This window comes from Dromaius novaehollandiae, chromosome 1 (assembly GCF_036370855.1).
Source record: "Dromaius novaehollandiae isolate bDroNov1 chromosome 1, bDroNov1.hap1, whole genome shotgun sequence".
In the NCBI taxonomy this organism is placed as follows: Eukaryota; Metazoa; Chordata; class Aves; order Casuariiformes; family Dromaiidae; genus Dromaius; species Dromaius novaehollandiae.
The window spans coordinates 53564630-53592399 of NC_088098.1; the positions used below are offsets into that span (position 1 = coordinate 53564630).

At 44.2% G+C, this 27770-nt stretch overlaps 3 protein-coding genes across 6 annotated transcripts; 1 reads left to right on the top strand and 2 right to left on the bottom strand.

The window, feature by feature from the left end:
• Nucleotides 1-930: 930 nt before the first annotated feature.
• JOSD1 (Josephin domain containing 1) lies at nt 931-10855 on the top strand. The gene is made up of 6 exons (XM_026102034.2): nt 931-1046; nt 1596-1920; nt 2247-2434; nt 6439-6567; nt 6686-6880; nt 8347-10855. The coding sequence occupies exons 2-6, from the start codon at nt 1885-1887 to the stop codon at nt 8444-8446; spliced, it is 648 nt and encodes a 215-aa protein (XP_025957819.1). The 5' UTR covers nt 931-1046; nt 1596-1884; the 3' UTR covers nt 8447-10855.
• A 273-nt stretch (nt 10856-11128) lies between these two features.
• On the bottom strand, nt 11129-13629 carry TOMM22 (translocase of outer mitochondrial membrane 22). Its single transcript, XM_064512441.1, has 4 exons — nt 13429-13629; nt 13184-13302; nt 12727-12844; nt 11129-11852 (listed from the first exon to the last, which is right to left on the bottom strand). Exons 1-4 carry the CDS (start codon nt 13534-13536, stop codon nt 11778-11780), a joined length of 420 nt encoding a protein of 139 aa, XP_064368511.1. The 5' UTR covers nt 13537-13629; the 3' UTR covers nt 11129-11777.
• A 168-nt stretch (nt 13630-13797) lies between these two features.
• Nucleotides 13798-18309, bottom strand: CBY1 (chibby 1, beta catenin antagonist). Of its 4 annotated transcripts, XM_064512453.1 has the most exons (6): nt 18062-18205; nt 17516-17654; nt 17242-17365; nt 15989-16094; nt 15789-15904; nt 13798-14659 (listed from the first exon to the last, which is right to left on the bottom strand). In XM_064512453.1, exons 3-6 carry the CDS (start codon nt 17317-17319, stop codon nt 14579-14581), a joined length of 381 nt encoding a protein of 126 aa, XP_064368523.1. In that variant the 5' UTR covers nt 17320-17365; nt 17516-17654; nt 18062-18205; the 3' UTR covers nt 13798-14578. The 4 variants fall into 4 exon arrangements, with proteins under 4 accessions (XP_064368523.1, XP_025958479.1, XP_025958462.1 ...); XM_026102694.2 differs by lacking the exons at nt 17516-17654; nt 18062-18205 and adding an exon at nt 18287-18309; XM_026102677.2 differs by lacking the exon at nt 17516-17654 and having other exon boundaries at nt 18062-18169.
• Nucleotides 18310-27770: the final 9461 nt, after the last annotated feature.

The following is a 27770-nucleotide window of genomic DNA, read 5'->3' on the forward strand; positions in this document are numbered from 1 at the left end:
GCCGGGACGCGGCGGGAGCGACCGGTTCCTGGGTCTGTCCTTGAAGCCAGTGGTTCCCCACCCGTGCTGGGCAGGCCCACGAGGGGCTAAATACCGAGTCCCTCTACACAAAGGAAATAAGAAAATCCAGGGTGTTGCCAGGAAGCTTCAATCCCTGTGGAGGGGTTTGGGGTTTCCAGCTTGTCCGACGGCATGTGAACCTGTAATGAAGGGCACGTGTACTGGGAAGCTGTCTGGCCTGTTCCCCTCCTGGAGGAGTGCAAGGGGGTCACATATTCACCCCTGAACCACCGCGGTTTCCAGTTTGGCATAAAATGAAACTGGAGAGGATTTATGTTTACTCATGAGGCGGTAAACCACTTCAGTCACCCTGGCTTATTTATCACGGCATGAGACTCAAGATTCTTATTAATTAAACAGGCAAGAATAGAAGGGAAATTGAAGCCCAGGGAAATTAACTTGCCTGAGGTTATGCAGTAAATTGGCGGCAGAGCCAGGAATCATCTCTGCCTATAGTAAATTGCATGCCAGTGTCCTTCCTATCCAGCTAAACACGGCACATCTTGCCGATGGATCCGTGCCTCGTTAACAAGCCCATCCTGCTGCTTTTTACTCCCTTTGCGGTTCGGCGACCGAAATTAAGTATGCAGTCCATGGAATAGCCCGTGTTTTCACAGTTCCTCCGGCTCCGAGGCCGTTCGGGGGAACTCAAATTCTGGCTATGGTTTTTAGGCATGAACTGGTCCCGTCGACATTCCAGGGCCTTTCGGTAGGGGAAAAAAAAACCCACAAGAACAAAAAAGTCCCTCTCCCCCTTCCCTCCCCCCCCCCCCGGCACGCCGCGCTGACAGCAGCACCGGTGACGTCACGCGGCGGCGGGCGCGCGCGACGTCGGCGCGTGCGGGGCGGGCCCCGGGGCACGCGCGCCGCGCGGGGGGTGGGGGGGGGGAGAAGGAGGAGGGGGTGCAAGAGTGGAGCGAGCGGTGTGCGGCTGCGCATGCGCGGGCGCCCGGGCGGCCGTTGGTGTGGGGAGGCCGGGGCTGAGGGTGAGTCGGTGGGGTGGGGTGGGCTGTTGGGCCGCTGTGGGGGAAGGGGGCTCTGACCGCCTCCCTTCTGAGGGGAAAGGGCCGGCTCCCTTCGTCTTCCCTCTGCTGCCTGTTCCCTCCGCCGACTCCCCTTCGCTCTGGCAGCGTTCTGTGAGATCCTATGGGCCGGGCCTGGGGTTGGGGGGGGTGCGTGGCGGGTGTGTGCGAGGGTGGAGCGGGGGCCGCTCCTGTGTGAGGCGCGGGGTAAGAAACGGGAAAGCGGGGGGGCGAAGGAGACGGGACCGTGCGTGTTGGCAGGGGGGAGGGTGCTGAGGAAGAGGCTGCCCGACAGGGAGCGCTGGCACTTTGCAGGAGCTTTGGCAAACGGCTGCGTCTTGGGTTTGTTGTTGTGCTTGTGCAAGCGAGGGGTGGGGAGGACTGGGGTAGGAAGGCATAAGGCGGGCCTTTGGGCTTATTTCATTGCTTTCTCGTCTGCCGCTTGCCCTCTCCTCACCCTGACGGGCTTTGTGTTGGCTCTTTTTATTGCTAATGGAAACTTCCCTTTGTCAGAAGTACAGGGTGACTTGTGAAGAATTGTCTTCCCTGGAGCCTGGACCTGTTTTTTTCTGTGGCCTAGCAAGAGGCAGTTTCCTTTCCCAAGCTGCGGGCATCTTGTTGTCTGGATTCAGTCATTCCCAGAGGAATGGAGGAATGCAATTGATAAATCCTTAAGGCCACTGTGCTCCTGCAGGCAGCATCAGAAGCTGGCTTCACCTTCTCCACTTTGGCACTGTGGGGGTGGGCCTCTTTTTGTAACCTGCTCTGGATACCTTTTTAGTGGCATTATAGACCAAAGGAGATGGAAGAAAAGGAACGATGCGACAAATTCCAGCTGGTACCTTGAGACTAAGGGGATTCATATCTTTTGAGATATATATACATATTTTTTTTTCTTGGGGGGGGGTTGGATGGGAGGGAAATATTACATTTTATGGGGTATGGGAGGAGGGAGGGAAAATATGTTGCAAATCTTTCTGTGATTTTTAAAACCATCCGTCAGAGACAATTACTGAATAAACTGAAGCACAAGAGGAGGGTTTCTGAGTTGGAAGCAGCACTAGCCTACAAAAGAAAGGGGCAGTGGGCTGCTTTTGGGACTGTGGAGGAAGAAACTTCAGACTCCTTCATTTCTCACCACCTTCTCTCCATCCACCCTATGAGAAAATGAGTTGCGTGCCATGGAAAGGTGACAAGACTAAATCAGAATCACCAGAACCACCCCAGCTACCACCACTACGTATTTACCATGAGAAACAACGTAGGGAGCTGTGTGCCCTCCATGCCCTCAACAATGTCTTCCAGGACAGCAACGCCTTCACTAGGGAAACCCTGCAGGAGATTTTTCAGAGGTAGGATACTCTGTGCACTGGCAATGTTAGCTTCCCCTTGTGCTCTATTGCTTGGGGGAGTATTCAGATTTTTTTTTGGCAGAGGAGTAGAGCAACGGAGGTGTTCAGAGTGTACCATGGCTTTGGACTGAATGTAGCTCTTTCTTATTCTGTCTTTAAAATGTGTTGTGTGGTGGTTTTATTGTTTTGTATTGTTTTCCGTGCAGAGATCCTTGCCCTCTCCCTTGTTCTTTTCACTTGTTTCTCAAATTAATCAGGCTACCAGTTTGGGATAACAGAGCTCTATTGCATATACTGTCATGTGACAGCACTGTAGCTTTCTTGCCCCGCCCCCCCCAAATGTATCTTGCACCTGGCTTCCACGTTTTTGCCCCTGCCTGATGTAGGTATGTTATTTTAATATTAATAATGTATCTTGGTATTGGCTTGAGAGAGTTAAGGTGGCAGGAATGACAAATGGGTCATCATAAAACTTCTTGATGTAGTACTACAACACTTCTAAGTTGCAGGAAATTAGAAGCTCTGCCAAGTGAGTGGCTCCTTACTCAAGTAATTAAGTGAAGTTCTTAAAGTATTATGTTTTTCATGTAGTGAGATCCTGTGTGCTCTGGCAAACTGGATTTAATTTCAGTAGCTAGCTCCCTGTTTTCTGTGGCATTGTTAGAAATTTCCAAAAACATTTTTTTGTTTTACTGAGTTAAATATAAATGATCTAATGTAGTCAGTAGAATATTCTTAGTTTATATTCTGCTAAGCTGTTTCTATGCTTCTGTGGAAATTCTCCTGAATATGCCTTTGAAAATTCTCATGACCCTTCATTGCTGAAGCAAAGTAATCAAACAGGAAATGGAGTCTCCTCTGATTCTCAATGCACAGATATTATAATTATCACATAAGTTAGACTTGAATACACATTTCTGGCATTACCGGCATTTGACAGCGTATTGTTCTGCCATCGATCAAAGTTTGCAGTATTAACAGATGCTGTTGGACAGTGCAGTCACGCTGTTCTGTATTGATGACTTGGAAGCTGTTTGCTTCTAACTGCTGTCCTGAAAATCAGTGGATTTATGGAAGTGGTGCTTGACTCATCAAGTACATGCTTTCCTTTCTTTGGCAAAAGAAATGTGGTGATGGACAGCCTCAAATAACAGATTGAAACGCTGTTTACAGTAGTGTTAATCAAATTCCTGTTCTTGCAGAGGCGCTGGCCCACAGCAGTCTCAAAACACTGTGTCCAATGTAAATACTCTATGGTTTTGTTCCAGAGTAGCAGTTGTCAGTAACTTAATCACAGATAGATTTCTATTGGCCTCAAGCAAACAAAGTCAGTTCATGTGGCAGAAATAGTGTGATGGTCTAATCAGTTGGCTTTCATTTGGTTTGGTGAGACAGAATTAATTTGCAACTTTGAAGTGAAAGTTCTCAGAAAAGGTTGGGATGTTAACCTTGTCAGACCTCTTATCTTAGAAGGAAGAACTTGTCTTTCATTCCAGGCTGGTTATTGTTCCATATTAATATTCAGATCAAGATATATGAATTTATTCAACCTGCAGGAGTATTGAAAGCAATATAGAAGTTTCTCTCAGAAAAGGATGAACTATAAACTATGGATAGAAAATTTGCATTACCTTTGCATCCATTGCACCTATCTTAAATTATGTCTTGTATTTAGTTCTTTGACTTGCTTTTGATTAGGGTGGACTTAGCTACCCTTTATATGTCATTTTCCATATGTCTCTCCTGTCTTTAGTCTTGTTCTCTGTGTTGATAAATTTGATAAAGGATTGATGAATATTTTTTAGTAAGCTACAGAAGCGTTGGGAGGTGTGATATAAACTTGGTGTTGAGCAGGTAGTAGAATCACAAATAAGTTTAAGCTTTCTGTAACTTTGACCATGTCCCTTGAATAATTGAATTACATTGCTTAATCATTAATTTCCTCTTCACTGCAACCTAGTGCATAATGCCAGTGTAGTCTGATCATCATCATCATGTATGCCAAAACTTTGTCCAAACTCTCTTCTGATTTTATAGCTCTGCCTTTCTTCCTTCCTCTGTCTAATACAAGAAATATCTTTTTGATGTTCCTTTGGCTATTTTTCCAGGAAGCAAAATTGTTTCTTTTCAACTGTATGCATCATTGGGAATGTGCAAACAAAATCTCTTCACTTTACTTGAGTCTGTGTATTGAGACCTAATTGGGCAAGGCAACTGTATATTGGAATGTCAGAGCTCGTTCCATTAAGGCAATGTGCTGACAAAAGTTTCTTCAGTAGGGTTACTATCTGAGATTTTGTCTAACTTGTCAATCTTACTTTCTCAGTTTAGTCTCTAGATATGAAATTAATTTTGGGAAGGCAACTTAGTTCCTTGTGTGGTCAGAATCCCTCCAACTGTTCTCGGTGATTGTGCATTTTATTTAGGTGTCTGCAAGTATAAATGTGTTGAGGCAATTCTTGATGAAAGTTTGCTCACAAGTAACAGCTCTTTGAGTTTATTGCCTCTGCTGGTTTCTTTGCTGCATTTCAATGGCTCTGGGGCTCTAAAAGCTATGGCAAAGAACAAAGATAAATGCATTCTTTCAGCTCTCAGATAAGCTTTTCTCTGGAAAACTGGGCCACAAGAGGGTGCTTGTGCAACCCCGAGGGCTTTGTTAATTAGAAAACTTTTGTTGTAGCTCTTCAGCACTCGAGAGTTAATAGTTTGAGGCAATGTTCTTGAGGAACTAGTTGGAGTTGAGTGATCTTGCTTTATGGAGATAGTGGAAGCACTGTGACATTTGTCAAATGCCTTATTCTGTCAGGGGAGGAATGCAGAAGGGCTGAGGTATTTTCACTGAACAAAACTTGCCAGCAGAATGTGCAATTTGTTAAAGGCCAAGCAAATAGCATGCAGGAACATCAGGAGTTTTGAGGGACAGAGCTAACATGAGGGAGAGGCAGGTGAAACGTGGATGTCTGAGTGACATGAAACATCTTAACTTTGTGCCAGCAGAGCTAATGGAGCCCTTGCCAATCAAAAGAGCAATGCATCTCAATAGAAGTGATCTCAAGATTGGCTTTCTTCAGTTTGACATTGCATGACATTGCTGTTTTGCCCTCCCAGTTTCCTTCTATGCTTGTTCTTCTAGCTGTTGAAGCCCATTTGTCTCCTGCCCCCCCCAATAACTCACCCCTTCTTCTTTTCCCCTCCTTAAAAAAATTCTTGGGAAAAATGTGAAACAATACAAATGACTTAAGTTTTTGCTGTGTGTCTGTATTATGTCTTGCATCCATTATCCACATTTGTGCAACAACTGCATCTTTTATTTTTGAATGTAACTGGATAGATTGTGATTCTGGATTTTTAGATACTATAGTAATGCAAATGCTGTCCAGGCAAGCTTCTGAATAAAAGCTTAGAAGATTTGTTTACAATGAGGTTAGCTGTTAAGTTACTTATAGCAATGGATTTTATTATTTTATAGCAATGGCAGTGCTTTAGAAAGCTGTGTCTTAATACTTGTTTTGTTTATGAAGGTTGGTGGCGGGGGGAGAGCACTGAGTTTTTTCTGCAGCCAGGCTACGCTGGCTTTCATGATCCCATCGAGTCTTGAAGACTGATACTATTTAAACCCTTCAAATATCTGTTATTCTGAATGGCAAACTGGCATTTACTGCAACCATGAATTGAGGAAAAAATAGTTGAATCATCAATTCAGAAGCACCAGTTCCAGAGGAAAAAAGCTTTCTGTTTTGCAGTCTTTTTCACATCAAAGCTAAGATCTTTGGAAGTTTCATACTTCAAAGTTGTTCTTAATGCATTATTTAGCCCTTTCAGCCTCTTTGCCTGAGGGATAAGGGGGAAATGGAATAGTTCATGTTTTAAAGAAAAACAGAAAACAGGCTCTAAGTTATTGATACAGCAACTAGCCCCTTCTAACTTTGGAACTGACAGGGAGATGAAATTGGAGTACAGGTTCCACTGACACGTGCTGCAGCAGTCTCTTGTTCTGTTCTCAGGCTGTCTCCCAACACCATGGTGACACCACACAAGAAGAGCATGCTGGGAAATGGCAACTATGACGTGAACGTAATCATGGCAGCGCTTCAGACCAAAGGCTATGAAGCGGTTTGGTGGGACAAGCGCAGGTATTGAGAAATGGTGCATCTGGGTAGTTCTGGAGATGCTGTTCATAAAACAAGTAAGAGATGCTGTTAAAGTACCAAAATATAATCTTACCGTTGTCTGTTTTCTCTGCTCTTTCAGAGATGTTAATGTCATTGCCCTGTCTAACGTGATGGGCTTCATCATGAATCTGCCCTCCAGCCTTTGCTGGGGTCCCTTGAAGCTCCCCCTCAAGCGACAGCACTGGATCTGTGTCCGGGAGGTGGGAGGCACCTACTACAACCTCGACTCCAAACTCAAGGTGCCCGAGTGGATTGGAGGTGAAAGTGAGCTCAGGTAGATTTCTTTCTTTTCTTTTTTTTCTTTTTATCCTAGCCTTCCTCAAATCCTTCCCTATTTAGAGGTGGAGAATCTGTCCTTAAACAGCTAGTGCTTGAAACTTTTATGGTTGATTTCTGATAGCAAAGATAATGAGAGTAGTAAGATTCTTGTGCCTCCACTTAGGCTTATGCTCCTTTTGTGTGAAGCTAGGGAAATGCTTTATCCAGTAGCATTCTCAGCGAGCTCAGCAGAGCCTGACTTTTACATGGCTGGCTCTATCACTAGCAATGAATGTAGAGGCTAAGTCTGATATTAGTGAGTGACAGCTGCAACTAGATGAGCTGCTTCTCACTGTCAAATGTGAGATTACCAGCAAGCCTTTGCCTCTTTGGTAGGGATGTGTTCATTCCCAATAGAAATCCTTCAAAATTAAAAGTGCAGCTTTATTCTTGACAGCAGTAAAAACTGCTTGCTAGGAATCATTTGCCTATACAAGTGTACATTGCACTTCTTGCTTGACTTCACTTTCTCCTTCAATCTTAACAGAGGATTGCTGATGTAACTTGCTTTGATTGTAAAAGCTAACCTACTCCTAGTTGTTGTTTAACTTCGTCCCATCTCCTTCTAAAGTACACTAGCAGCTTTGCTGTCTCAGACAGACTTGTTCTAATATAGAGGTTGCACATGAGCAATATTTGCAGAGCCTATTGTGCTGTTAAAGTCTTGGCAAAGTGAATGTAACCCTGTTGTGAACTTCTGGGATAAAGTAATACAGTTCTTTGATCTGCATAGCTGTTGATGGATCTTATACTGGGTGCACTGCTTTTCAGCAATAAAGACAGACTTTCTTTGTAGAGAATTTTAGAAATCTGGGTGGAAAGATACTGGAGAAAATTTAGATTTGACTTTCATAATTATTGAAGATAATCCAAGTTTGCTATTGGAAAAGGCTTACAGGCAAAGAGGCACTGCAGAACCAATTCAAATCCCAGGTCACGTGCTGCTGCTGCTGTCTGTGATAAGAACATCTAAATGATGATGTTTTTCTCACAAGTGTTCCAGATTGGTTAAAATTATTTTGAAATGCAGTGGGCTCTTTAACTTGGAGACCTGAAGAAACTGAGCTTCTAAATTCTGTTCTATTTTTGTCACCTCAAAGGAACAAAATGTCCTTGAAAAACTGGAAAGTGACATCTATATAATTTTCTCTCAGTTAAGGAGGTTAAGATCATGTCCACCTCATTTTGCAATAACTTGCTAGTTGGAAGTGTTTTGGGTCCATTGGAGAGTTTAATGCGTGTTTATTGTCCGAAAAGAACTAAGACAGTGTGTGGGGGTTCTCTGCCATTTCTTGTCGTGTTTGCATAGTTAGTAAACATGAGCCTTGAAAAGTTGACTCTTTTTTTTTTTTTTTTATTTGTTGTAGAAGACAACAAAGCTCTACATTTAATAGTGCTTGTTTCTGTTTCTCATTCCCTTAGGAAATTTTTGAAACACCAGCTGAGAGGAAAGAACTGTGAACTTCTGCTGGTGGTGCCAGAGGAGGTGGAAGCACATCAGAGCTGGAGAGCTGACGTGTGACCTGGACCAACTCTGTCCTCTCACTACAGCTCTTCCCCCTTACCAGACTCCTGACATCCTGTAACCTGGATAATGGGTGCCCCCAGTCTTCTCTTCTGGAACTGGCTTTTGTTGGGCTCTTTTCTTTCTTCTTGGTGCAATAGGGCAGTGACATAGGATATTGGGGGAGGTGGGGGGGAGGGAAGAATTAAAGGCAGAATGGAGGAAACTGGAAGCCAATCACTTTAATTGCAGAGGCAAATGAGCTGCGTGCTCTTAAGCTAACTACAATGCAGCATGCTCCTCAAAACTGGGCTTTGAGGCAAAGGTGTCTGGAACTTGCTGGTCTCCCCTTCCCCATGCCTTTCAAGGCTGCGTGTGGTTGGACGCTGCTCCCTCCGGAGCTCACATGAGCTGCTCTGGCTGGAATGTGTCTAGGGGAGGAGCAGGGCCAAGCACCCTGCCTTGTCTTCACAAGTCTCTCCCTCCAAAACTGTAGTTGTGAAGACATTTGCAATTTGTAAGGGTCTCTCAGGACATTCTCAAACACTAGGAATAGTACGGTGCTCAGCACAACCCTCTGCTTCTTTGGGATGGTTTGTGCCAGGAATTTGAAGACAGTAACAAAAACAGTGTCATCTTTCAAGAAATTCTTTGGGTAGCTGGAGGATTCTTCCAGAATGTCTCCAGGGATTTATGTACGTAACTGAGTGGTTGTTTGGCAATATGTGGCTGGTGAATGCAATGTGGAAACAGTAAGCACAGGCTAATTGAGGAATATCAAGTTTCTAAAGTGAGAGAGGCTGTAGTCTGTTTGGGCTTCTTTGTGCAGTGTTGGGTGTTTTCTTTTTAACATCTGATGCTATTTTGGTTTTCTGCATGGTCACCCGATAGTTTAGGGGTTGCTTGGAGAGAGGAATAAAACGGGGTGGGATTTAAGAGGAAATCATTCCCTTCTATTCCCCTCTTGCCAGAAATCTAGCCCACAGTTGCTAATGTCACACAAAACATTCCAAAAGGAAGCCCTTCTGCTAATGGGCTAAAGTTCTGAAGAAAAATCAGCTGAGGATGGAAGCCTTTATAATGGGCAATTTCTCCCTTTTTATAGTTACTAGCGGCTAATGTCAGAGATGCACAGGGTCCAACCTGAATCTTCAGGTGTTAGAGACACTCTGGCATGGTAGCTGAACCAAGTTCTTAGTGTTGACTGACAAACATTCCATTAATGGCTGAATCACTTTTTCCTCCTTCCTGCAGGGAAAAGTGACTAGACAGGGAGACTGCAACAGGAATCTCCATTGGTTGTTTCCCTGTAACCTGGGTATCTTTAGTTCAGTTATTCCTTCCACAGCAGAATGAGGAAATGCTGAAGTTAGAATGGAATTCATGTGTTTAGTGCTTCCTGGCTGTTTGTTCCCTCCCTTACATATCTGATGTCTTCTCTTTTATATGGTAATATCTGAAAAGTGATGGAGCTGAAGGATCCTGCTCCAGTGTGTGTGAAACTCTCATTACTGATCTTTGAGCTATTGAAAGGAGGGTGGTGGGCTTTAACTACTTTTTCTCAGTTATCTTGAAAGCTCAGCAAAGTGTGAACAGGTGTTTGAAGCTGAATGAGAGACCACCAAAATCAGACCCTAACAGAAAACAGGCCATGTGACAAAGGGACAGTGATGGTGTATGCTGACTTCTGGGCATCCTGCAAGCACCATTTTGCACTCTTTCGAGCACAACCTCCAGAAGACAAGGGCAAATGGCTCTTAGGTTTTTAAAACCTAACGTTTCTATAAAAAGTCCTATTTCTTAACACATTCCAATGACCAATACCAGCTGGCAAAATTTTTAAACACTCTACAAGCAGAATGCAAAGTCTGTAGGCATTCTGCTCATGACTTGAAGCCATTTCTTCAAGAGGGGAAGGAGAAAAATGAATCTCAACAGCAACATTTTTCTATGTTGATTAAAAGCGCACTTTGGAGAAACCCTGTTTGCATGAAAACTGCAAGCCAATGGATCAGTGCACAATATGCAAATATGTTTTAAAATATTTTGGGGCTACTTTCCTCTCCTTGTATGTCAGCACCTTTCCTGCAGGGAGAAAATAACTGTGATCCAGCTGCTCAGGTAAAGGGAAACTGTATGATCACATCCTGCTGGGAAGCAAGGCTGCAGTGACAGAGGGGGTGGGCAAAACAGTCCAGTCCCACTGCTTGGGAGTGGGGAAGCCCATGTTTGTTTTCTTGCTTGTTTGGTTTTGTTAGAGCCTTGTCTGGGTTTGTTTACAGAGATGTATTTTGTTTAACCAAATATTAAAAATGGAAAAAAGTTTCCATATAAATGTCCTATCACTTCTGTATGTTCAACTGAATTGTCCTGTAACAAAGTATGTAAAGGAAAAATAAATTTTTTTCTTTGGTTATAAAACTGAAACCTTTCTGAACCCTGCAACTTGGTCACTGATAGTGAGGAAGAATCATTAAAGGGGTGCCAGAATTCTCTGTTGCTACCATAAACTCCCTTAAGTCATCCAGGGCTTTTCAGCCATCTGAAAGTCATAAAGTAGTATTAGGTCCTTCTACACCCACCCCCTAGCCCAGATACATGTAAGACTGAAGGGCATCTACTAGCAAAGCTTTAGCAGCTCTTTCACTTTCCAGGATTGCACTAACACACAAGGAAGGAGCTGAACCTCTCTAAAGGACATCTATTAAAACCACACTGTTTGGGTTGAATTTATTTAATATTCAATACAAAAAAAAAATAGGTAAAGGATCAGCATAGATGTGATCATCTTTAAGCCAGTCTGCTGCTCCCTTGGTACTCACACACACACACAAAAAAAATTGCAGTGAATGTATTTGCACACAAGTCTTCCCAGAGAACTCTCTCCACAGGCAGAGATACCTGCAACCTTTCTTCCTCCTTTGCTTCCTCTGCTGAGAAACCTCACTCCTTGTTCTATCACTGATGTCCGTAAGTTTTGTGTTAGCCAGAAAGGATTTTCTTTTGATTGATGACTTCTGAAGCCTGACTTGCGCCCCAGGATAGGTTTTTTTTGGGTAGATAGGAGTCCAGAAAAGGAACTCTGTGATTTCAAGTCTTTGTAACAGCTTATGGCATACTGATCAAATAAAAGAAAAGACTCATGACTTATACAGGGGAAGAATGCAAACAGGAGCCATCATCAGGTCCAGAGAGGGGACTTCCCTCTACATTATGAATAGGTCAATGTCCCAAAGTACAGCCAAAAATAAAAACAAATAAAAATGCCCTGGCCCAACAAATCAACAGTTCAATATATCATAATCTCAAGGTCTTCCCACATGATACAAATCCAGTGCAGCTTCTGAAATTAGATTTTTCCAGGAAATGGAGGCAGGGCCCCTGGCATTCCCCCAGACAGCCCTGTGTTGGGCCCTAATAGAATCTGTAAGAAAAAAAGTCAAGTCAGTCAAGGAGCTACAAAGATAAACAACGACTGCGCTTGCTGCCCTCCCACTCCCAAAGTTAGTCAGAGAGCTGCAAATACAAAGTACGCCGCTACAGGGATTAAATAAATGACAAATATAACAAAGTTATGAATAGCATTTAGCAATATCACTTCCTTCTCTGCAATGAGAGCTAACAGCTCAATGCTTGAACACACCAAATGCAAAACAGGTGTATTTGGACATTGCCTACAGGCTGTACCAGGCCAGTACGTGGTCTCCACCATCTACTTAGACTAAGTAAAAGCAATTTGTGTTCGATGGAGTTTGCAGATAGTCTATCGCAGTGAATCAGCAAGATGGTCTCTCCCACTCCAGCCCCTTTTGCCTCTACCTCATTTTTTTTTTAGTTTATTTTTCAGGTAGCTCCAGCACAAGTGTGAACTGGTCATCCAAGCAAATGGTAGAATAGACAAATACGCCCCTTGCGTGGAGCTGCAGCAGAGGAGACACAGGAAAGGAAAAAGAAAAAAAAAGGCATAGGAAGCACACAAGGGCTCTATTTCCATTTGTTCTGGATGAACCTCCTCCTGGCAACAGCAGGAACTCTCCTTCCTTTGGCCATCTGAATTTATGCTTTCCTCTGTGGACTGTTATTAGCTATAAAACAGACTTTCGTTTTCTCCAGTATAGTGAAGGAACCAATCAGAACATCTAGTGGGATGAATGGGATTGCAACACAAAACAAGTCACACTCTTTTTGGTTTTCTGTTCCCAAAGCTTCATCAACACTGGATAACTACAAGGACATACAGGTAACCAGAATATTGACTTGAACTGCAATTAAAGAGTGCTCTGGTGTTTTAGCCTCACCTGTCGTTGCTGCAGCTGCTGCTGTTGCTCCATCTGCAGCTTTTCAGTTTCAAATACGACAGGAAGAACCAGAATCATGAAGGAGGTGGTCCCAATCCACAGAGCTGCCCTAGAGAACCTAAGGAGGAAAAAGCACACTAGAAAGAAGTTTCAGTTTCTCTGCTGGCCCTTTTGCGGGCCAGACTCCCTCCTTTTCCCCTTTCCGCACTTTAGACAGGAGCCTTCTCCTAACCGCATTCCCAAATCTCGGGCTGGGCCGCCCACAACTCCACCCTCGACGCCCCATCTGGCTTCACAGCAGCACGAGCACGGCGGCCGCTGCCCTTCCCGCTCACCCCGCGCCGCGCTAACAGGAACAGAGCGGCAGGAGGCGGCGACCGAGCCGCCCCGCTCCCCTGGCCGCGCCGGGACCCTCCGCCGGGGCAGCCCCGCCCGCAGCCGCCCCCGCCCCCCTCACCTGTACATCTTCTGCGCTACCGACACCGAGAGGTCGAAGGTGGCTCCGGCCGCCGAGCGGACGCTCTCCGGGAACATCTCCGTGAGCCCCCACAGCCGCTCCGCCAGCGTCTCGTCCAGCTGCGGGGCAACGCGGCACCGCGTCAGGCCAGGCCAGGCCAGGCCAGGCCAGGCCCGGCCCGGCCCGGCCCGGCCCGCCGGGGTCACCCCGCCCGCCCTCCCTCCCCTCCGGCCCGGCCTCGCTACCTCCTCGTCGTCCTCCTCCTCCTCCAGCTCGTCCTCCAGCTCCTCGGCCTTGCCCGAGCCGCCCTTGGGCAGCAGCTCCTCGGGGGACAGGGACGCAGCAGCAGCCATGACCACCAGCACGGGGCGGGGAAGGGGAAAAGAGGGGTGCAGGCGGCCGCACCGGAAGTGCGGTCCGAGTGGCACCGGAAGGGGCGGTGCTCCCGCGCCCGGTGGGGGGGGAGGGCAGCGGCTCCTGCCGGCCGGGAGGGCGCTGCGCGGCCCGGGGCTACCCGGCCCCGGCGACACCCGGCGTCTAGGCGCCGCCCCGGCAGGGGAACCCGGCGCCCGGCGCGGCCCTTCGCTTCACAGAAAACGTGACAAACGCCCCTGGCAGCGTAGTAAAACACCCGTATTTTTTAACGTAACTTTTTTACATAAAGTATCAAATACCCTCGAGAACAGGCAATTTCAGAATCCCGCTTGCCAAAGGCAAGAAGCAAAACCAACAGTTTGTACCAAAACACACAAAAATATCAAGAAAGAAAGATTGTCCTTTGGGGTAGGGGGGAGAGTTTACTGTATTTTAAAACGCAGAAGCCAGGAAGCAATCAATCCAGACCTTCTGGGACTGAGGGTGATAGCATGGGTCTTTCACACAGGAGTTGCAACTCCAAGTCACTAACTGCAATCACTTAAGTGTGAATCTGCTCTGTCATCTGTTCACGTATATCCCACTGTTCACAGGGAAGGGAGTGTTTTGTCAGGTTCTTCTTAGAAAATACAGTACCTACAATTAGACTGCTGAAAAAATGTAGTAAGGTACACAGTAAACTGCTCTGAGAAAAATATGAGTGCTCATTAATAGTGTCGTGGCATAATTTACTGCGTTGTTGAAACATCGGTCCTGTAGTAGGTGCAATACCACACGATACTGTAGGTATCTATGTTATTCATTTTCCTGTGGAACAAAGTAACTATATATTTATAGTACCAACTCTTTCTATATACACATATATAGTACCAACACAACTACATATAGTACAACTATATATTATATATAGTACCAACACAACTGAGTTGTCCAAGGAATCCTGCATACAGGGGCAACAAAGATGCAAAGTCAGCTTCCTTGTTCTCTCATCCTCTAGCCATATGTTCTTCTCCCAGCAACTCACTTCCTCCTCCGGCTGTGATTCTTCAGTTCCTCCAGCTCTTTCTCCATCAGGTGGGACTCAGCTGTGGTCTCAGAGAGCTGCAATGCACAGGAACAATGACAAGAACAAGCTACTCCCTCAACCTTATTATATAAGGTTGAGGAATATATATACATCCCTCTCTATATATATATAACAACATATAATAACCTTATATTGTATTTGTGGGGTTAATATCAGATCAGCAAGGCTGTAATCTGTCCCATGCCTTTCCTGCGGCAGGATATGAAAGCATGTTAGTGGTATCACAGAGACTGCTTTCTCTCTGCAGAAGCACCTCATCTCATTGTAGTAGAACATAACAAGCAATCTGCATCTCAGAAGCTTTTTCAATGACACCTTGGATTTCACAGTACTATCTTTCCAGAGATGTCACTGAGATTTACAGCCACAAAACAGCGCCCTTGTGAGCATCTGGTCCCATTTTAGTGAGAGGGAAATGAATTTCACACTTAATTGCGATAGCCTAGAAAGCCAGATTTTCTTAGTGCAGAAAAGCACAAAAAGCACAAAAGCATCTTTCCAGTTTAAAAACACAGAATAAAGGAAGAAAAATGACGAAAGAATAAATATTTGTTCAGACTGACATAAAAGCTAACCCACTCAATACTTGAGCAATGATTCTATTTCACTGAAGAAGTCTCCAGATTTCAAGTGTGAAAGCTGTGATCTCTGTGTAGGGTTGAATTTCAGTTTATATAGGGTTTGGGAATTCTTTCACCCAAAGGTTTACATACAGATGAAAGGCCCTAGGTCATGCCAAAAGGAGGGTCCTGGGGCCTTAATCTTCTATGACCAGAAAAGGTGACTGTAACTTGGTTTCAAAAGGCAGAAGCCACAGTGGCAGGAAGGTGGCTATACTCAATGCAGAAAGGGAAAGAGGAAACATGCCACTTGTTGGGGCTTCCATCTAATCCCACTCCAGTCTCCACTGAAGTCAAGCTCTTCTGCTAGAGAAACCTTCCTCTCTTCTTGCAGAGGAAGCAGATGAGATCAGACTTGACTCTCACAGTCACTTTACCATTAAAGTTCTCTTGCATAATAGGATAAAGCAGAAAGAGTGGAGTGCACACCCTGCAATGAGAACCGCTGCCTTTGGTGGTCCCAGAACTCTTCACTCAGGCATTTCCATTGCCATGGGCAGGCAAAAGTTCAACAGAGACTCACCATGTCCAGCAGAATTTCCACTTTCAGTCGAAGGAGGTTGTTTTCTTCTTCTAACTGCTGGTTTCGTTTGCACAAGCGCTGCATTTCCCTGCGATCCCCAGTGAAGCTTCCTGACTCTAGAGGAAAGAAAAGAGATCAAAATTAGGGTTATCAACCAACCGTAACTATTTCAGATCAAACCAAGCAGAGCTTCATTCTACCTGCTACCCACTGGCCATTTTCAAACTTCAGGCTCTGGCCAGCAAGGTTCATGCTGGGGATGCCATACTCCAGGCCCAGCTCAATCTCACGGGTTGATCTATCCAGCTGCAGGGAGAAGATCCAACTTAGATTTTCACAGGAATGCAAAACCACTACCATACTCTCTTATCTCTTACAGTGACTGGCATTCCAATGGAAGTTGCTAGTGTAACTGTCCCAGAAGTTTGAAATCATATTTATAGTCATATACTACTGCAGTAGAAGAGCCTCTCCTCTCACTACCATGCCTGTATTTCCTCTCACCCAAGATACCACCTAAGGATTGAAAGCAGAATGTGTTCACTCTTTATGGTCCACTCTGTACTCCTATTAGTAGCAAAAGCTAGAAAAGACATCACAGAATAGGTGAGGTTGGAAGGGACCTCTGGAGAACATATAGTCCAACCCCCCTGTTCAAGCAGGGTCAGGCTGCCCAGGACTGCATCCTTTGGGTTTTGAATATCTCCAAGGATGGAGACTCCAAAATCTCTGTGGGCAATCTGTTCCAGTGTTCAACCACCATCACAGTAAAAAAGTGTTTTCTTATGTTCCAACAGAATTTCCTGTGCTTCAGTTTGTGTCCATCGCCTCTCATCCTGTCACTGGGCACCACTGAGAAGAGTCCGGCTCTGCCTTCCTTCCACACTCTGATCACATATTTATATACATATACATATATATATATATATCAATGACATCCCCAGAGATTTCTCTTCTCCAGGCTGAACAGCTCCAGCTCTCAGCTTCTTCTCATATGGCAGATGCTCCAGTCCCTTAATCATCTTTATGGCCCTTTGCTGCACTTGATCTTGCTAAGTCCATGTCTCTCTTGTACTGGGGAGCCCACAACTAGACACAGCACTCTAGATGCAGCCTCACCCATGCTGAGCAGAGAGGAAGAATCACCTCCCTTGACCTGCTGGAAACGCTCTCCCTGGATCTAGATTAGAACCATTAGTTACAAGCTTCAGGGAAAGTAATTCTGGACAGTGGTGGGGGTGATGCATACTACTCCGAGCCATTCCATTTTTATTTTGGTATCTGGTCACCAGTGATCAGAAATGGATCCTGTACCACAGGAGGAAAGAGCTAGAGGCAGGAGCATCCAAGAGGAGGGTGTCTTACAGGGATTATAATGCAACATTCTTAGCACAAGCCACCCATTCCTGGTCACTGACTACTTAATAGCCAAGCCATGGGCCCCAGAACTTACCAAGTGCAAGTTGGAGAGAGAAGCTGATTTTCTGGGTGGTGTTTTCTTTGGACTAAAAGTGTTACCAAAGAGAGGCATTCTGTTCTACTTTTTGAGTTTAAGTGGTACTTCTGACTGCTTTATTCTGCTTTCCAAACACAAAGAAAATGCAAGGATTAGACGTGTTAGGTCTTAAACAGAAATATAACCCAGTAATTACCTTTAGAATTACCAGGATTTTAAGATTCTGATATTTATAGTTTTTAATCACTACTTCTTCTTAAAAACATCGTACCTTTGAAAATAATTAGGTGACACCAATTCTTTAAGTCACTACTTTAAAAGAAATTAATGGGCTCTTTCAAGAGACGGGATGTACTCTTTTAATACCTCACACCTCCTTTAATACCTCTGGTCCTCTCTAGCAGTTTCCTCTAATGAAAAAAATAGCCATGAATTTTCAGTGACCACTTTATAAAATGCCATGCATTCCCACAAGCGTTCAATTCGCCGACAATTCTGTTCTTTTACCCGCTTTACACCTAAAAGCGGGCACCGGGCGGAAACGCAGCGCCCCGCCCCCGCCCGCTCGGGGCCCCGCCCGGCCCGGCCATGACAGGCCCGCGCCTCTCCCGCCACCAGCACGCGACGCCCCTCGCACCTACCGCGCCACGTGACCGCGCGCCGCGCGAACGCTTCGGGAAGGGGGGAAACGGCGCAAAGCCCTAACACCAACCCCGCTCTCTCTCCCCGCCTCCGCTTTAAATCTGAAGCGAGGCCGACGCACCCCGCATCTCTCCCTTCCTCCTCCCCGCCCCGTTGGCGCGCGCGCGCCCCTCACCTGCACCCAACTGCTCGGCGCCCCCTTCTCTCGCGCCTCCCCCGCCCCGCCTCGCCTCTGCGCAGGCGCATCCCTCCTCTATCCCCCCGCCCGCCGAACGGCACGGTCCGCCAGCGGGGCGGGGGCGGGAGGGGCACGGGCCGTACCACCTGGCGGGGGGCGCGCTGGCGGTCTCGCATTGGGAAAAGGGGATGAGGACGACGAGCAGGGTCAGAGTTACTCTACCTAGCGGCAGCCATAGGAATAGTCTCTCAAGTTCTTTTCCCCCTCGGCATCTTACTCGTGAAATAAACGGGATCAGCAAGAGAATAGCAGATGAGGACATCCCTCCCTTCCCAGCGTGGTAGCGCCAGCCCTCAGCGCGGGGGCGGATAAACTAGACTGTTCCATTGAAATTCGCCTTAACTAAAGAGGAGGAAGGGAACGGCTTGCTCCCTGGCGAACCCGAGTCCCGCTCCTAGGCAGCCCCTGCCATTACCGCCCGTGTGGCCTCGGCCGCCGCGTGTCCCGGGAGCCGTTTGCGGCCGTTGCGTTGCTATGACGACGCCCCCCCTCCCGCCCGCTCCTCCCCGCCGCGGCGGCGCGTGGCGACGGCGGCCCTCGGGCGGGCCTACGTGGTGCGGGGCTCGCCCTAGTGCCGCGACTGGCGGCTCCCGTGAGGAGGATGGCCGCGGCGGGCGGCGGCGTCTCCCCGGCGGCCTCGCGGGGCGACTTCTTGGGGCTGCCGCCGCGGGACCCCGTGGGGGTGGTGCGGGAGGTCCCGGAGGACGGACCGTCGGGTATCCTCTGCGGCGCGGGGAGATGCGGCTCCGTGTCGTCCCCGCTCGTAACCCCGCTGGGCCCTGGCCCCAGAGCCTCACCCCTGGCACCCGCTGGCTTTGGCGGAGATGGGAGGGCAAGGATTAGCTGGGTGTAGCGGAAACGGAGCTCTTATTTTCAGGCTACATCAGAGCTGTTATGTTCTGCCCACTGCTGCCTCACATATCCCCTAAAATGCTGGGACTCGTTGGAAGCGTTTTTTCTGCCGTTCTTTTTACGGATAAAGAAGGAAATTCCCCTCGGTAGAGCAGCTCTCACTTGGGAGCATGGGAGAGGAGGTGGAGAAGTTCAAAGTGTCTGGGGTGCTGGACTCCACAAGTTTAGCGAATAAGTTTAAAGTTGGGGATAGAAGAGCGGGCACTTGTTTTGTAAGCTCTCCTCTGAAACAGTCCCAATGTCCTGACTTTCTGAGCATGCTACAAAGTCTTCCCTTCTCAGCTGATGATGAGGCAAATTTTTATTGTTCTACTCTGTTTTGTTCCATGGGAGGTGACTTTGGTAGTTGGTTTGGATAATACTTCAAACAGATGGCAAGGTTATGTCATGTGTATCAGCAACTTTTTTTTTCTATTGCAAAAGCAAAATATTTCCTTTCTGAAGTTTTAAAATACTGTATTTCCCCAATCTCGAAGGAATTTGGTGATTTGAAATTACTTGCTTCATTGCTTAAAAAGTTTCTGTTGAGGACATTGTGAGGCTTTCCTGAAAAAATTTAGATTAATGGGATATCAGGGTAATGAGCTGTGTGAAAGGAGAATAAGAAGGAAAGCAAAAAGAGGGAGAGGGAATAAATAGAAATACCAGGAAAGAGAGGCAAAAACATGAGAGGAGGGTCACCAGCCTTTTCATTTGGTTTGTACGTTTATTAATATTCCACAACAATGTTCCTTAACAGTCTTTCATTCTCAGAGTGCTCAATGGGCACTCTGACTGAAGTGAACCAGAAAATTGTTTACCTGGAACAAGAATTTGAAAGATACCACAATATCAATATGGTGATTATAGATGAGGAAAATCTCCAGTGCTGGACTGTATGCTAGTAGTCCAATTAAACAATATGAATCTTCGCGGACAAGTGATGTAAAAATAGCGGCCCATGTACTACAACATATGTGCTTCTGACCCCTTGTATTAAAATCTGTGCACTGAAAATACATTATTTTTATAAGAGAGGGGGTTACAGTAAAAACCTTAGAGCAAAAACTTGCAGCTCTAAATAGAGGTTTTGGGCAGTAGTTGTGGCTCTTATCAGCATTTATATGAATATGTGTGTGTGCATATATTGGATAGGAAGATAAAAAGATCAATGGCCAGAAATAAAATGAGGGCAAGAACCTGGAAGAAAGATTGGGAGAATGTAGACTTACGGTTTGGAACTGAAAAAACTATAGCTAACCTAAGTGCTTTTGAGAGTCAAAGACTATACGTGACTGAGGAACTGAGCTCTTGATGCTCATTTCCATGTTTTTTCTTAATGTTGTTAAAGGCATTGAAATGTCTTGAGTTTTCAAAGAGATATTCAGAGCAGAAGAGCTCCATACAAAAGAAGTTGTTCCCTGAGACACCCAAAGACAAAAGCACGTATATTTCTTATATAAATACTTCAGGGGTTTGTTACTGAGAAAAAGAACAGGCATTAAGGAGCTCTGGTGAGGACATACCCTGCCAATTATACAGGTGTATTAATGTTCACCTTCCTAGAGGAATCCTGTATTATGTTTTCTGCTGCTTAGTTCTAAACTGGAATAAGCCAACATCATCTCTGTGTTCAGCACAGTTGTGCGCTTGAGTTCTCCTTGCAGAGAGCAGGATAAGTACTGTAGTAATACATCACAAACTGTCTCATTTATTCAGGATCTCACAGTGAATCTGTGACAAAGCCAGAGGCACAGCTTGGTCACTTTGCATGTTAACCATGAGATCATCTTTGTTCTGTTTGTTGCTGGAAACATAATTGTCCTGAGTAGTATAGGGTTAGTTATTATTTATCATATAATCTTGACACATTAATTTTGCTCTTTAATTCTGCCGGGAGAAGCTTTGAGGAAAAGACTGCTTACTGCATTGTGAGATATCAAAATCTAGTGGCTTATACAACATAAGTTGACACCTGTCATAAATAATCAAATACTGTGTACAAGTTGTGTGTTGAGGTACCAAGTTAGCTCACCGTAGCAAAGATCTTTCCTATTTGCTTGTTTGTTTTTTTTTCAATAGTAAGAAACTGGAGAGTTCAGCGTTCTGCCCACTTTTCCTTAAATGCTCCCTTTTATATTTCTAAAGAGGCACATGGCATAGCAGAATGGAGACTATGCCTTATTTTTGATTGATCTGAATTTGCTCTCTAATGTGTCTTCAGTATCCTCAGTCTTTTCTTTCTCTCTGCAGATAAAAGCAGAAAGGAGATGTGTGGCTTCATGCAAAAGTATGGCAACCCTCTGCACAAGTCAGATGTCAATGTGCTGCCTCAGGTCAGGTTCACTTCACAAGTGGTAAACCTGTCTTTAAGAGAAGACAGAATCCTTCCCCCTCCTTATGTACATGATGCGTCTCCTGGAAAAAAATCTGAGTCCAGTTTTCTGGGAGATGTTTTGGAGACAACTGAGGCCTAAACTTTGTTTTTGGAGATGGGTTTCTAAGGTGCAAGAACTACTAACCTGTATCAGCTCATTGACTGCCAAGTGATCTGCTTGTTAGCAATCTGATAAGATGGGATAGATCACTAATGCATGTTTCCTTCCATATGCATTCCAGAGATTAGTAGTACTTTATGCTCTTAAAAAAGGGCATTTTATGTTAATTTTACTGACACTTTTTTCACAAGTCTCATCAGAGTCTTGTTGCAGGACACAGAAGAAAGAACAATTATGTATTATTGGGACTTGTTAGAAATTTTCATGTTTTCCTTTTTGTGTCATTTCTTTCTTTCCCTTACCATCCCACTTCCAAAAATGCCAGAGTACTTCAGAACAGGGCACAGTGGAAATGTACCAATATCCAGGATACAATAAGCATAAACTGACACCACTGCCAAATGGGATAGAGCTTACAGATGTTTTGGAGAAAACACTGCATGCCCAGAGAAAGTCATCAAGTAGAAAGGTATATTTATGAATTGGAAAGGCCAGGCAGCCTGTCCCCACTGCCTTGGCATGTGACATGAATGCATACTTGTATATGCCTGATTGCTATGCACACAAATGCTAATATGTATGTGAATGCTTTTACAGTTGGTAGGGGTTGTGAATGAGAGTTTAGAAAGCTTCCCCAGAAGTTTGAGAGCAAGAGAAAGAGGCTCAGTGTCTGCTTTTCAGAGTGATTTGCTTCAGGAATCTTTCCTCCTTTGCACGGCGTTACTAAATTTCATTTCTTTCCAGACTCTATTTCCTAGAAAAATGCTGTGGAATTTCCTCATTGCGCCAGTCTTTCAGGCTATTCTGGTGGATAGCTTTTGGTGGCTCTTTCTCCACTTATATCAGGTAGATATCAAGACAGGCTGATCATTGCTATTTCTAGCATTGCTTCTCTGTATGTTGCATTGTTTTCCTGCCAGGGGATAGTATGACTTGTGATGTTAAGTGATGTTGAAAGCATTATGGTGTAACATTGTGCATCCTTCTGTGCCCATCACTTTGTGGGGAAGTGAATACCCAGTGCAGTCTCCCCCACTATAATAACTAGCAATATCACTTAGGATCTGCAAAAGGTCCTTAAACAGACAATGAGGAATCAGTGTGTTGCAGTAACCACGCAAGGAAGCTGCATATCTTTTTATGAAGATGCCTTTGCAAACTCTGGTGGAAGGGTGAGAGTATGGCAGGACCAAAGATAGGGCTGTAGCACATGGCATTGTGGAAATTTTGGAATAGATTGAAGCTGCTCGTGGTGGCTTGCAGCTCCTTAGACTTTTTCAGTCCATAAGCAATCCAGAATCTATAGCTTAGATGGTCTCAGAGCTGCTTTTAAATCTACAGTGTATTTCAATTGGCTTTTTTTCATATACATTGCAAGATTATTTTGTTCTCAGTCATAACAATAATAACAGAGAAATCCCAGTGTCTAGCAAATTCAGTAGACTTTCTCTTTGGCATCAGAGTAAGCCTAGAGTATGTTTATTTTAATTACTGCTGCTTAAAATTTGCTACATTCACTGACGGGCTAAATTAAGCCAAGTTTAAAAACTAAAAAATTATTATTATTGTTATTATTATTATAGTGAAATTACTTCCACGCCCAATGAATTTCTTCAACATGAGACACTTTCTCCTCTGTGCTCTGGCGTCAGTTAAGCCCCTTCTGATAGTATCCTAGATACTTTCTCACTTATATTTTATTGAGAAAAGAAACACTTCTTTTTCTCCATTTGTTTCTCCTTTTCGTGACAGCCAAATCAAGAGATAGAAGAACAGCTGTTTGATCGTATTGCAAAGAATTATGCTTTCCTCCTGCTTGACTATCACACATTCCACCACCAGGAGGCCTTCATTAAAGTGTGTATAGCCAGAAAAAAACAAAAAGACTTGCATTTCAAACAGTGAAATGAGATGGAGAAATCCATCACCACAGGAGTAATCTGAAACTAATACTTATCCTATAAGTTGAGATGCTGTGCAGGCATCTATTAACTGACTTTTGCAGGAATCCTAATATCCAACTCTCAGTTGCACTGTAACTTTTGTGGATATTGGAGCACCATGGGTGGTACCCCTGCAGTTTGAATCACCCAGTGATAGCCAGGAAAGTTCATGCCTTTGTCTTTTGAATAATAAAGCTTTTAATAAAGTAATATGGTGGAAAAACACTATTTTCATTTCTAGTTTCTGGCTTCTGCTCTCTCTTTCATCCAAGGACTATGCCTTCAACTAATTCACCTCTGTCTTCACTCTTTTAGCTAGTTATTTATGTATTCCCTGGTTCTCTTTTCTTTTTTTTTTTCCTTCAACTTCTTTGCCTTGTAGCAAGCAGTTACTGTCTCCTAAAAGTTCCAAATATCTACACTAACAATCACATTCTTCTTTCTTTCTGCTAATGTGACCTTCTGTAAAGAAAGAGGGCATGGGATTTTTTTTTTCAAAATACTGCACTTTTTTTTTAATTATAGAACCTGCATCAGCTGAAACTTTGGGTATTCCTTAATCCAAAATAAAGAATATGTAAACTTTCAGATTACATAGGTAGTAAGATAGAAATTTTCTCTGAACTAGGGAACTGGGGTATCGATAACAGTGTATTGACACTCGAGCTAACTATTCAAAGCAGCAGTCATTCCTTTAGCTGAAATGTAGACTTTGTCGTTCAAAAGAACAGTGTGTCTGTTCTAAGAACGGATCTCTTCACTAAAAAGTATATGGAGTTGTGATTTTTCTTTCCTTAACCCCTAGGTTTTCCCTTCATTGCTGAGTCAAGCCTTGTACATCTGCTTCTGCTCTGGTTTCCCAAGATCATGTTTCAATACTGATGAGTTCAAGACACAGCTTTGCAATGTAATTGCAGAATGGATAACAGGTGAGGTTTTTGTTCCTGTTCAAAAATGCAGCTTGTGCAAGCTGTAGCCTCAAAAATGAGTTATACCTGTCTTTCAAATTCCCCTTCTGCCCTGAGTTCACACACATACTTTTCAGACATTTACATTTATTTACTTGGCTATTTCTTACATGTACTAATGTGTAAAACAATATATTGTAACCCCTAATGCAGCCTCTGCTCTGAGAAGCAGGAAGAGTGGATAAGATATGTTGTATAGACCATTTGCATGCCTCAGAAGAGGTTTCTGAATCATCCTGTCACTGTATCTTCCTGACAGTTTGCCATGAAGCCTTTCCTAATGATCGGGAGACTGAAGGTTCAGTCTGCACAGCAGGGACAGCTTCTGTCAAGATGTGTTACACTCTCTATTACCTGGCTTCTCTTGTTTGCTTCCACATCTTTGATTTCGTTCTTCTCATTGTCTCTCTCTTACCTTCACAGTCCTTCTCTGTTTCTGCTTTTGTGAATGACTTAAGATCTACTCTTCAGGAAATTATGAAATATTAAAACTTCTAGTCTATAGATTCCCAATTACTGGATTCAGGGAGGCTATACTAGGGGAGGGATCACTCTGTATAAGTCTGTTCCTTTTGCTCTGCTGTAACCCTCCACAGCTGGCAACCGTTGGAGGCAAGATGTCTCAGGCCTTTGGAGCAAACAAGGCCTGCCTTCTAAATCCCCTTCTAACCTTATTTTATCGGATGTCTTAGAGGAACATCAACTGTGTTTTGTCTGTACACACAAGCGATGCAGCATCACATGGGATAATGTGAAGCTTAATGTGTATAGCACACTCTGAAGGTGTAAGAAAAACACTAAGTATTTTTTCCTCTTTCTTGTTTGTTTGCTGTTTCTTCTTTCTCTCCACTCAGGCACGCTACCAGTCCCAAGAAGCTACACTAACTGGGACTATTCCCAGTTGGAACCAGAGAGATTAAAGATGAGCAATCTACAGTCACCAAAAGGGAAGCACAGGAGTAATAAGAACACTGATGAAACCTGTTCTCCCTAGTTCCCGCTGAGCTAAATAGGAGTTTAGTATCCAAACCAGGTGGCCATTTTTCTTCCCAGCATGCCTTGATCTGCAGGTCTTATTCCATGTTGATATTTTGTGTTAGGGAGGTGTCTGTGGACTGCCTTTTATGAAAGGCAAAATCAGAAATATGATGAGAGTTGCATGATGTGGTGTCTACAGTAATATGAAAATGGACTATGTTTGCAAAAGTCATTTCCAGTCCTGGGTGTCTGCTGTAAGCACGTATGCAAATGAGGTAGCTTTTCAGGAATGCAGATGTGCTTACAGACAGCCAGAACTAAACTGGGGTAAAAGCTATTCAAGGATATACAGGAGATTTAGAATCCGTTCCTATGAGACCTGCAAAGGCCAGGTGCTATAGCAGCAACTGCGCCGAATGTATGTTTTGTTTACTTTTTTTCCTGTTTTAATACTCCATTGTTCTCTGGGGTAGCAAGGGATGCAAATATAAGTAGCTCATTCTACTCATTGAGACCCACTAGGGCCAGATAGGAGTGGTCTTGGTAGTTCAGCTGTTATCACACAAATAGCTGGATGGTGGCGTTGCATTTAAAAGGGATAAGGCAGGATCTTCACTGATTCACAAGGAAAAGAGACAACCTTGAAAATACAGATTATGAAATAAAACATCCAAAATCAAGATGCCCAAGTAAAATGAGCCTTGTGAAGGGTGCTGTCTCTGCAAAAAAAGGGGTTCCAAGTCCTGGATTCAAAACTGATGAACTATGTTTCTCATTCTCTCTCCTTTCTCCAGGTTTCCTCAAGGCCAACAGCAGTCCGGAGAAGACTAGTAGGCACTGCCTGCCTCAACGTAAGGTAAAAAATATGTTCACAAAGATGAACAACCAGCAAGCAGACATGTCCCAGAAGCCAAGGCTTTAATTGAAAGTATCCATTGCTGATCTCTTCATCTTTCCTCTTGTTCCTGTTACTGGCCAGATTTTTTTTTGATCAATTTGTCTGTCAAATTAAATGAAAAAGAGGCTTTTCCTTCCCCATTAGGAAGATATTCCTTAAAATCCACTAACAGTTTTCTCATTTTCTAAGTTTGATCTTGCTAATTTCAGTCATGTGCCCCACAAACATCTTTTATGCTTCCCTTGTTGTCCAGGGACTCCCACTTATCATAGGTCATCACTCCACAGGCAATGCTCGTTGTCTATAATATACTCTCCAAGCCAAGATACAGCAGATAGCTCCTTCAGAAAAGAAGAGAAAAAGGAGGTACAGGCAAAACCATATTCAACTTTGATATATGCATCAAGTGCTTGACTATTGTAAAGAATTTCATGTTTGTAACATTACTGGGAAGGGAAGGAGTGCCATAGTTAGAAATTGGTTCCCAGCTCACACTTCTATATGATTTGATTTATTTTGGAAATAAACGCAGATGAAAATCTGAGTTTCTGAAGGCTTAAGTTGTGTCAATTCAAAAGAAAGCTAAATTGCTTTCATGGATCAGCAGACAGGCTGTTTTTTCAAATCATTAATTTACTGCTGAAATAACATACTACTTCTGTTTCAAGTTTAAACAACTTGTAGTGATAACTTCTTATCAGGGATTGTACTGGTATGTCAAACCTGGTGCAGAACATGGGAAAACTTTCAATCTAAATTGAGCCAGGTGAGCCTGTGTTCCACAGGCTGCAAATAAGGATGATCTAGTCAGTAAACAATGGGGATTGCAGTCTGCAAAACAAGTCTCCTAATTTGATATTTAGTCACCTAAACAGGTAGTTATGCTTTCTGAAATACTCCATAGTAGGTACTCATTTTGCAGTCCATGGAAAACTGCACTGCAGCTGCTTTGGATTAGGCTTTAATTATGAGCCTTTGAGTGAACTGCTGTTTGGAATTCTTGGGGCCTGAATGACCTGGATGGTGGGCTAATGCAAGAGCATTACTGCTGCTTTGGATACAAAACAGCAAATGTCTTTAAAATGTCTAATAGAAGTTCGTTGTTCTTTATCAGGTAAATGTTTTGTTAGTGTTTTAGGAGGAAGGAAAAGATAGTTATTTCTCATGCAAAGAATGGAAAAGTTCTAAGCATAGAGAGCAGTTAAGGAAGAAGGAGAAGAGCAAGAAAAGTATATTTGGGCAAAGCAGCACGGAAAAAAGTAGGAACCGTGGAAGGAATAGTAGTGGTAAATGTAGACAGAGGCTAGATTTAATGGGAGGCTACAAACACTGAACCTGATACAGAAGCCAGTGAGAACATTAAAGGTTGTTACTGATACAGTCAACCATTTTGCATAGATACTTTGAGAATAAATTGGGTTATAGTGTTCTTAGACTGGATTTTGATTTTTCCTGTACTGTACATTGAAG